General features: G+C 31.9%; 1 protein-coding gene across 1 annotated transcript; it reads right to left on the reverse strand.

The window, feature by feature from the left end:
- Window positions 1-5,906: 5,906 nt before the first annotated feature.
- LOC129313557 (heat shock cognate 70 kDa protein 2-like) lies at window positions 5,907-8,612 on the reverse strand. Its single transcript, XM_054956783.1, has 2 exons — window positions 8,270-8,612; window positions 5,907-7,890 (listed from the first exon to the last, which is right to left on the reverse strand). Exons 1-2 carry the CDS (start codon window positions 8,481-8,483, stop codon window positions 6,158-6,160), a joined length of 1,947 nt encoding a protein of 648 aa, XP_054812758.1. The 5' UTR covers window positions 8,484-8,612; the 3' UTR covers window positions 5,907-6,157.
- Window positions 8,613-11,529: the final 2,917 nt, after the last annotated feature.

Consider the following 11,529-nt stretch of genomic DNA (forward strand, 5'->3'; position numbering starts at 1 on the left):
CTAATTTTTATTAAATTATATTAAATTAATTTTAAAATAAATTAAATTTAATAATAACATAACTCTTATAGGATTAGGGCTTTAGGCAAACACTTCCTTCTTGGCTTCAAACGTGTGTTTTACCAAATAAAAAATAATAATAATAATATAATAGGACTTGAAAGGTCATCATAGTCATTTTTTATAGAACTTATAAGGTCAGGCTTTCAAACTCGATTACTTTAAAAAATTTAATTTTTAAAAGCCCCAAATCTTATTTAAATAGGGCCTTCAGACTCAACCCTCATTTCCAGCTCTACACTTGATAAGTCATTAGTTGATGCGATTATTTTGTTTTAAATTAAAATTCTCAAATTACCCTTGAAAAGTAAGAACTTGAAAGACAGAAAAAATAATATTAAATTATTTTTTTTCTTTTTTGCTTTTTATTGAAGGGTTATATTTAAATTTCACTTACTTTTATTTCTTGTACTTTTCTTATATTAATATTGATGATGTTGATAAAAATAACTTATAAATAAGACTGGAGGGAGTATCATTTTTGTTTAATGTTTATTCACAAATTAAATAAAGGACATTTTTAAAAGTATATATTTTTGTTTTGAAAAAAATGAAGTTGTAAAGTATATTTAATAGATTTTATTGGTATATGTAATTTTATTTAAGAGTATTTTATAATGTAGATGGGGTGAATTAATCTAACAATTCATCCTAGGTTGGATAAGGCGAGAGATCTTTGTTGTTACAAGAATAGCACCGTTGATGTTTCAAAATTTTGTCGTTGACTGTCTTTTTAACACAACTTTTTGGCCAAATTTTAACACCGATTTCTTGACCAGCTGTGTATATGTCTTATACATAACTATATGTATATTTTACACGAATAATAACTTAATTAGTTTAGAAAATTATACCCATATTCCTTTTTTTTAATGAGGTTATAATTATATTTCTAACATTTGAATCGTATTGAAATATATAGAGAAATACTAAAATCTACAGAAAGACCACAAAAAGAGGGGGAGAATTACATTGAAATCTTATACAAAAAAATTAACTATTGTTAAGTCTATTGATAATTGAATTAAATTATATTGATAATACAATCAGTTATTAATATAATTTAGTTTAGTTGTTAATAAATTTTACAGTAATTAATTTTTTATGTGAGACCTGATTATAATTCTAAAAAAAAGATTGTACAAGATTTTTAAAAAGAGTCCATCGTTTGTGAGTGAACAATACAATTCTTTTTATATCATTATATATATAAAAATAGGGTTAAAGCTTATAACAAAATGACACGTGTCTATTTTTAAGTTTGCTGTAATTCTATGCTTTGGATGTCTTTCCTGTAATTTTGTACTCTGAAGTCAGGTTTAAAGTTAGATTCAAAATTGTTTATTATTTTTTAATGTATATAAAATATATTATTCAACTTTGGAGTTAGGTACAGGATGTATTATTAATTTTTAAATGTATACAAAAATTATTTAAATTTAAATTAATATCTATCTATTTAAAGTTTTTATCCACCCTAAAGATATGCTGAAAATTATTATTTTACATTTTTCATACAATTCTAAAATTACATTGTATTAAAAGTCATTTGCCATGTATGTGGAGTATATTTTTTAAAAATATCTATATATTTAAATCTAAATTAATATGTAAATATATATATATATATATATATTTATTTATTTAAAAAAAGAATTTATGTTTAAATTTTTTTATCTATCCTAATAATTTCCTAAAATTAAGCTTTAAATATGCATACTATTTTTTAAATCTTTCGTAAAATCTATTTGATATTTATTTTTCTTTAGCTAGATCTATCTGTTTTGATTGCAAATATGTTAAAAAGAAGTAGAATTAAAAAAATATTAAAATAAAGCACATTGTATATTCAGTTAAATTATTCCTGTTAAATAAAATTCTTTAAATTAAAAAACTTTAACACAACTTTTTGGCCAAATTTTAACACAGATTTCTCGACCAGCTCTGTTTATGTCTTATACATAACTATATGTATATTTTACGCGAATAATGACTTAATTAGTTTAGAAAATCATACCCATATTCCTTTTTTTTAATGAGGTTATAATTATATTTCTAACATTTGAATCGTATTGAAATATATAGAGAAATACTAAAATATACACTAAACCCAACAGAAAGACTAAAAAAAGAGGGGAAGAATTACATCAAAATCTCATACAAAAAATTTAATTATTGTTAAGCCTATTAATAACTCGATTAAACTGTATTGATAACACAATCAGTTATCATATAATTCAGTTCAGTTGTTAATAAATTTTACAGTAATTAATTTTTTTATATGAGACCTGATTATAATTCTAAAAAAAAATTGCACAAGATTTGTAAAAAGAGTCTAGCGTTTGTGAGTGAACAATACAATTCTTTCTATATTATTAGTATAATGTAGATGAGTTATGTCGTTGTGACTATTTTAAGACGTTATATAATTTATGTAAGAAATTAAAGCTAGGTTCACTGGTTGAACCAAGTACACGCCTCAACCCTCTGCCGCTCTACCCCACCAACAAACTTTTGTTTTCTTTGGGAGAAGGGGATAGCTGAGCCCTATATATTACTCCCTCCGCTTTCACATATAATTTTTTTTTTAATTTTTAAATATAAAATATTATTAGCATATTTTTTTAATAAATAGACAAATATATCCTTATTAAATTAAAAAAATATTCTTATTAATTTACTTTTAAAAATTATTTTTTATTTATAATAATTAGGAGTTCAAATTAAAATATTACTGTGCTTTTAATTAGATAATTAACTTTTATTAATTTATGTGATTCAGTTAAAAATACCTTATAAATAAAAAAATAAAATGAGTAATTAACTAAGAAGCAGGGATTGGAATCCCATACAATGTTTGAAGTAAATTCTTCAAAAAGGAAGGAACACAACTAAAATAGGAAAAAATATTAAGATCTTATTTGGTACACAGGTATGAATTTTGATGGATTGAGATTGAAATTGGTATTAAGACTGAAAGTGGGATTAGAGTTGAGATTAAAATTTTAAAAGTATGTTTGGTATGGGGTAATGTTTAAATGAAATATTTGCATTAATTTTATTTTATAATCCATCAGAAATTATCAAAATATTATAATGCCCTTATCATTGATAAAAAAAAAATACACGATCTAGAAGAGGATGAACAGATTGTGAAGTTCATCGCCTGAAGTCATTTCTATCCTTGTAAGCCCGTCCGTCCGTCGTCTGAAGCCATCGTGAAGTCTATCGAGCCCAGCTCCTCTCATCATGCTTCAATCTAATTGAAGCTCGTCTATCATGTTACCAAGCTTAAAACCCAACAATGGTGAACTCAAACCTATTACTTGTTGTGGAAATCAATGATGGGAGGAAGACAAACCTAAATCTAGCAAATGATGACTCAAACCCATTAATGTCGAACTTGAACTAACGTCGTTGAGGGCACAATGTCATGGAACCCAGATAACTCTACTGTTTCCAATCCTGGGGCACAACGCCGCTGTTGATGGCAAATGTGGAGACGCTAGCATCGCCATTGACGACAGAGGTAGAGGCAGGTGATGACTTAAACAAGGAAGTGCACGGTGTAAAAGGGCAATTTGGTCTAAAAAATTTTAATCCTGGGATTGATTTTTCAATACCAAGGGAGATGATACTAGATATTCCTATCTAGATGAGATTGGACTTGGGAATAAATTTGCCATTTATACCTAACAAACATAAAAACTTGATATTACCTAATCCCACTTGCTCAGTCCTGCATGCCAAAAATACACCAAGTGCCTCTTTAACAACTAGCAAGCCTATCAACAACTTTGTTCTGATCTCGAGGAATATCGACTCAAGATTATAATTAAGAGTGAAAAACTTCCATGTTGAGAGCAGGTGAGCAGCAGGATTGATAGGTTTCTTGAAGTTTGAATTAAAAATGGAGCTGTTCCTCCATTTCCATAAGTGCCATAGAGCTACTCCCCAGAAATCCCAATCTGTGATAGGAGAGAATCCCATATTTTGTTTGAGATTTGAAGATACCCATTCTCTCAAGGAATGGGAGAAGAAAGCGGGAATATGAGAGCCAGATGAACTACCTGAACCTAGAATTTGCAAGCATAATCACAATCACGCGGGATGCGGAGTATATCCTTATTTGCAACATTACACCAGTCACAAATGGGACTGTTTGCAAATTGTCACCCCACAAGTCCATGAAAACGAGTGTGACGGATCTAATTGTCCAAGTTCGAGCAAATGGATCAACATGAATTCTCACAGCTTCTCTTGGATACATGAATCATGGCTCCTGAGTAAAGAACCGTGTCAAATATTTTAGAAGTGAAATCACGCCGAATGCTACTTTTTTAAGTCATGAAAGTGTGAAACACCACTGACTAGATGCTCTATTTTGAATTCATATATTTGCATGCGGGAAATAAGATAATATTATTTTCACTCCAAGGTGAAAGTTTTGGTGTCAATTCATCATAATATGATTCTGGATCTAAAGGACAAATATTGGAATACCTCAATTTTAATATGTTATGTGCTTTGAGATGCAAAAGGCAAAATGCCATCTATATTGAGACGCCTTTTGTTGTAAAAGTCAAAGCTGCGGCAAACAATTTAGGAGAATTAGGAGTGTTTAGTCTGGATCCGTCCCGACTGACCCGGTATCATCCCGATCATATCGGGACGGGTCTTGTCCCGGCCCAAAAATAATCGAGACGGGACTTTACAGGACGGGACAGGAAAGGGGTTCGGGACGGGACGGAACACGAGATTACCATTGGGACGTCCCGTTTTGTTCCGAATATTATATATATTATTTTTTATTTTAAATATATTAATTATATTAATATAATTTATACTTATATTAATTATATCAATTATAATTTTAATACTTGCAATTCTTATTTAAAACTAAAGTTTTTTTATATTGATAATTTTAATGACATGGAGTAAACATGACGATATCTTTCTTTATAATATATTAATTATATTAATATAATTTATTCTTATATCTATCTATTTAATAACTTTTATTGATAACATATTTCTTGCTTATTTTTAGAAGAATAATTAACTTAGTACATCTTCATTAAAGTAGAAAAACAATGATTTGATGTTGTGTTTAACTTGCCTGTTGTTGCTAATCTTATAGCATAAAGATCACTTATATTTGTTATTATAATATATAGTTGTAATTAATATAATTCAATAACTAATTTTAAATTATTGTTATTTATGTGCTTGTGTTGTTTTGATTTTAAACTTAACAAATTATATGATTTAAAATTTTAATGAACGTTATTGCCCAAATTTTTTTTCGATATTATTCTATTTATCGGGACAATGAGATGTCTCGATCTTGTCCCGATTCCGTCCCGACTCTTAACGGGACGGGACAACTTTCTGGACGGAACGAAACACAGGATCAAAATTTAATCCCGATCTTTTTTTCAGGATGAGACACGGGACAGAAGTGTCTCGATTTTATCCTGTCCCGTGAACACCCCTAAGGAGAATAAAGCATTACACCACAAGTTTTATATCGTCTTCTTTGGAAAGATTAACTTGTAGAGTGCCTCCTCTCTCAGCCAAAAATTGGGCCCGTAGCTCCAATGAGAGGTTACTTCTTTGGGGGCTGGCACTCAATTATCAGGATCATGTATTTATAATAAACAAAGGCCTAGGCCCACTAAGCACGAAACTTCATGGAAACCGGAGGAAACAAGAAATTGACAAACCACACAAGGGCTCACCCAAAATAGCGGGAATCTTGTCCACCTCCACTCACCCTGATTGTCAATTTTGGATCCATGACAATTGACTCGAACCAGATTCGGAGACATTTGCACCTAAATAAGTGAAGTAAAAGCATCAAAAGGATGCATATTTTAGTTGAATCTCCAATTGATCGTTAACCGTGAAAACTCGAGACTCAGATCCAAAATCATACGAATATTTAGGTCAGAAAAGGAAACACACGTCCAAAGCCGAAGAACTAGAACTTGCAAATACATTATTACAATATAGTGAGAGAGAAAGTAAAACACACACAAAAAGGGACGCGCAAGGCACAACACGCTTCTTCGGTCACAGTAGTTAGCTACTTAGCTTAGTCCACTTCCTCGATCTTAGGCCCGGCACCAGTTCCGCCAGCAGCAGGACTATCCTCATCCATGGCTCCCCCAGCCTCGCCCCCAGTACCTTGATACATCTTAGCAATGATGGGGTTGCAAATGCTCTCCAGCTCCTTCATCTTGTCCTCAAATTCGTCTGCCTCCGCAAGCTGGTTCCCATCAAGCCATTGGATAGCCTCCTCAATGGCATCTTCAATCTTTTTCTTATCAGCAGCAGGCAGCTTGGAAGCGATCTTGTCATCCTTAATAGTGTTCCTCATGTTATATGCATAATTCTCGAGTGCATTCTTGGCCTCCACTTTCTTTTTATGCTCCTCGTCCTCAGCCTTGTACTTCTCAGCCTCCTGTACCATCTTCTCAATCTCCTCCTTTGAAAGCCTTCCTTTGTCGTTGGTAATCGTAATCTTATTCTTCTGCCCCGTAGTCTTATCCTCCGCAGTTACGTTCAATATGCCATTGGCATCAATATCAAAGCAAACGTTGATTTGTGGGACTCCCCTTGGAGCAGGAGGAATGCCGGACAACTCGAACTTTCCCAGCAAGTTGTTGTCACGGGTCCTGGTACGTTCACCTTCGTAGACCTGAATCAACACACCGGGCTGATTATCAGAGTAGGTTGAAAACACTTGTTCCTTCTTGGTGGGAATAGTGGTGTTCCTGGGAATCAACACGGTCATGACACCTCCAGCAGTTTCTAAACCAAGGGATAAAGGGGTGACATCCAGCAATAGAAGGTCCTGCACTTTCTCATTGCCTTCTCCACTGAGAATTGCAGCCTGAACGGCAGCACCGTAGGCAACAGCCTCGTCTGGGTTAATGCTCTTGCAAAGCTCCTTTCCATTGAAAAAGTCTTGCAACAGTTGTTGAACCTTGGGGATTCTAGTAGATCCACCCACAAGAACGACATCGTGGACGCTGCTCTTATCCATCTTAGCATCCCTCAAACATTTCTCCACGGGCTCCATGCACTTTCTGAACAGATCCATGTTCAGCTCTTCGAATCGGGCACGAGTAATGGTTGTGTAAAAGTCAATGCCTTCATATAATGAGTCGATCTCGATGGTTGTTTGAGCGGTAGACGAAAGAGTCCTTTTCGCTCTTTCACATGCGGTTCTCAATCTCCTCAAAGCTCTGGGGTTCCCGCTAATATCTTTCTTGTTTTTCCTCTTGAACTCCTGAACAAAATGGTTCACCATTCTGTTGTCAAAATCCTCACCACCCAAGTGGGTATCACCAGCAGTAGCCTTCACTTCAAATATACCTTCTTCAATGGTGAGAAGGGAAACATCAAAAGTTCCGCCACCAAGATCGAAAATAAGAACGTTCTTCTCACCACTGCTGCTAGCTTTTTTGTCAAGTCCATAAGCAATGGCGGCAGCAGTAGGTTCATTAATAATACGCATCACATTCAGCCCAGAGATAACACCAGCATCCTTCGTAGCTTGACGCTGGGAATCATTGAAATATGCGGGCACAGTAACGACAGCGTTCTTCACTGTAGAACCAAGGTAGGCTTCGGCAATCTCCTTCATCTTCATGAGAACCATTGAAGAAATTTCTTCGGCCGAAAATTGCTTCTCCTCACCCTTGTAAGTGACTACAATCATAGGTTTGTCACCCGGACCAGAAATCACCTTAAACGGCCATAATTTAAGATCATTTTGCACCGAAGAATCACTGAAACGCCTACCAATTAAACGCTTGGCGTCTGCAAGAATGACATTGAGTGACGTTAAAATCAGAACTAAGAATTATCATCCCCTGATATACAAAAGGAGCAAAGTAAGCCTCTTCGCCACCATTCACAACGACATTTGTACGATCGCCTTTGCTCAAAAGAAATATAAAATTAGACTGCATAATTTTTTTGGGGCGGGGGTGTGGGAGACAGGATTTCTGTTTTGATTCACCAACGAAATATTTTGCCTCTAGGGAGTTTTTAACAAGGAATACACGAACCAGAACAGCAGAAACTTCAAGAGTGCCCAAAACTATCTATAAGTGACGGGAAAAAAATTAAAACAGGGAACAATGTCTATGTCCAATACCCAAAGATGAAAAGGAACAATATGATCAAAGGCACATACCGAAAACAGTGTTAATTGGATTCATCGCAACCTGGTTCTTAGCGGCATCCCCTATCAACCGTTCGGTGTCAGTGAAAGCCACATAAGATGGCGTCGTCCTGTTACCCTGATCATTGGCTATAATTTCTACACGATCGTGTTGCCAAACACCAACACAAGAGTATGTCGTCCCCAAATCAATTCCGATTGCCGGGCCCTCTCCTTTCCCAGCCATATCTCAGAACCTCACAGCAAACAAAAAATTAAAAATTTGGACAAGAAGATTAGAAGCAGAGTATTTTCTCGGGCTGAAAGATGCAGCGAGAAGAGGAGACGGATATTATTAATAAAGGAATAAAGTTGGAATTCTGGAAGGTTCAGTCAGTGAGATGTGAGCCGTCGGATCTAGAAATCGAACGACTTGAAAATGTTTGCAGAAAATAAGTAGGAAAAGCAGAGGGCTAAAAATGCTTTGAATGACTTCAGAACACGTTTGGATTTGGAATGAGTTCAATTGTCTTGTTGCTCGAACTGTGTAGTTGATTCGAGAAATTTCTGATTCCGTGTGCGCGTGGCAATGGCACGCGTGGTTGGAAAAATATTGACCGTTGATGGGAGGTGGTGTCGCAGGATTTGCGTTTCTCCCGCGCGCTGGTCCGAACGCCTCGGAAGGATAACGGGGTTGATGGGAATTGTATTTTTGAAAAAATTATGAATAAATCTTGAAAATTAAATAAATTTCATAAAATTTAAAAACAACAATTAAATCCTTTAAAATATAAGTATGATTTGAGGTTAAGGTATAAAAATAATTATATCACTGTTAATTTAATTTTTACTTACAATTATAACTTCACAGTTTTATAAGATGAAAATTCTTCATTCAAAAGTAAAATTTAAAATAAGGATCGGGCTTAATAGGCTGTTCATTTAAACTTATTTTTATAAGTATTTGGGCTTCTAAAAAAATGTCATTTTTAAAAATTAAACTTTGAAACCTAACACTAATAGGCCTTCTAAAATGAATTCAGGCTTGACCATCCTTTTTAGACCCTTTTTTATTTTAACTTTGAAAAATTAAAATATTTTCTTAAATTAAATTTAAAATTTAAAAAATATGTTTATATTTTAAGATTTAATTTTTTATTATTTATTTTTAATTTTTTAATATTATAATTTGTATTTTAAAAATATATGAAATATTATAATTAAAATTTTTAATTTTTAAAAAATTCAGATAACAAGAACAACAACAACAACAATAAAGGGTTTATAAGCCTGGCTCTGAGCTCTTTGAATGAGAATTAGGCTTCAAAAATTTAAAAATTAAGCTTAAGGGTTGAGACTATATAGGTTAGGTCTGCCTGTTTTCTACCTCTATCTAAAAGTAAATTTTTTTTTATTTAACGTTTGATATAATATGAAGTTTTCATAAAGTTAATTAAGCATATTTAAGGTTATATTTAATATAATTGGAATGTAAAGGAAGTAACAAAGCTCAATATCTTTGTTACTTTAGTTTTTACTTAGCTTCACAATTTTGCAAGTAAAAATTTATCATTTACAAGTAAAATTTCTTACTCCCTACATTCAAAAATATAAGATATTTTTTAAGAAGTTGGATGTTAAAAAATATAAGGTATTTTTAATCTTTTGAGATGTAATCATTGTCTTTTTTTTTTAAGTATCATTATTAACAATGACTTTATATTTATTATAGAATATTTAATATAGGTAAATATAAAAAGATAGGGTTAATTTGAAAATAGATAACTACTTTATTAGGGATAAAATTTGATTAAAAATGCTTTACATTTTTTAACGGAAGGAGTATTTAATACTTGATATAATATGAAATTTTCAAGACATTAATTATGTATGTTTAAAGTTATAATTGATCTAATTGAAATGTAAAAGAAGTAATAGAGTTCGTTTGATATTTACAAATTCAGTCTTTCGCCAAAAAAAAAAATATTTACACATTTATTTATTTATTCTGTGAAGATATTTACATACTTAGTTTATGAATAGTTGCTGAATTTTATGGAATTTAATTGTAAAAATAGGCGTACCACACAGGATCTATTCATTATTTTTATTTTCATATTTCTTGGCTTTGCCATGTCATTAATTGTAATTGGAAAAGCAACCAATTGGATGTCGTTTTACTGGCCAAAGCATAAGGTCTGAGCCTATTTCGTTTTAACTTCTATGGACTATGGCTACCGTATGACCTTTGAAATACCATTTGATTAAGGGAAAATAACATCTAAGGGCCTTTAAATCAAATTTATATTACATAAAGATTAAATAATTTAATATTTGTTCTGCAATCATTTCATCCTTCGTTCATATTAATTTCATAAGTAAATAACGAAATTGCTCTTCAAGTTAAAAAGTAAAAAAAGAAAATGCCACTATTGTCGGCCGCCGACGCCCTTTCATCAACAGAGTCACCAAAGCTTTGACAATAGCAATATATTTATTTAAAAAATAATTATTCAGATGATTAAGAAAGAGTTTAATCTCATAAGTCTTAGTCACCTAAAAAACTTGATGGTCACCAAGCCCATTAATTACATATAGTAAAAATAAATATAAATAGTAAATCAAACTTCTAACCACTTCATGTTAAAATATAATGGTATATTGTTGATTTTTGAATGAAATTTGTTATTTTATAAATATTACTTATTAATTTAACATGAACAATTATAAATTGAGAGTTTTAAAAAATTATATATTTTATTTGTTAAAAGCAAGAATATATTGTTGTTAATCAAGAATAAATTGTTGTCAAAAATTAAACTAATACTTGTTAATGAATAATTAACATGTACAATTAAGCCTATCCTATTAGTCTTTCTAACTTATTAAAATTAGAATAAATTATTGTTAATTTTGAATGAATTGTTATGAAAACTTAAACATACACTTGTTTATGAATGACTAACACATACAATTAAGTTCATCTTATCCTCTTTTTTTAGCTTGTTAAAGCTCAAATAAACTATCATTAATTTATAAGAAATTGTTATTAAAATTCAAACCGATACGTGTAGTTGATAAATAAAAGCACAGGTCTAATGGATTGTTGCTTTTCTAGCTTTTTAAATCCTGATTGAATTGTTGCTAATTTATTTATTATTGAAACTCAAATAGATTATTGTTGATGAAAGACTAACATATATAATTGTCGCACCTAAAAAATACAATGCGGATGGCACGCGGGTGGAGGTTCCGGCCTTTACGGTGAGAACCGGATGGAATGGGAGTCACCA

Source organism: Prosopis cineraria, unplaced genomic scaffold (genome assembly GCF_029017545.1).
Source record: "Prosopis cineraria cultivar Desert tree isolate PC_DT_omini unplaced genomic scaffold, ASM2901754v1 PC6, whole genome shotgun sequence".
NCBI classification, from domain to species: Eukaryota; Viridiplantae; Streptophyta; class Magnoliopsida; order Fabales; family Fabaceae; genus Prosopis; species Prosopis cineraria.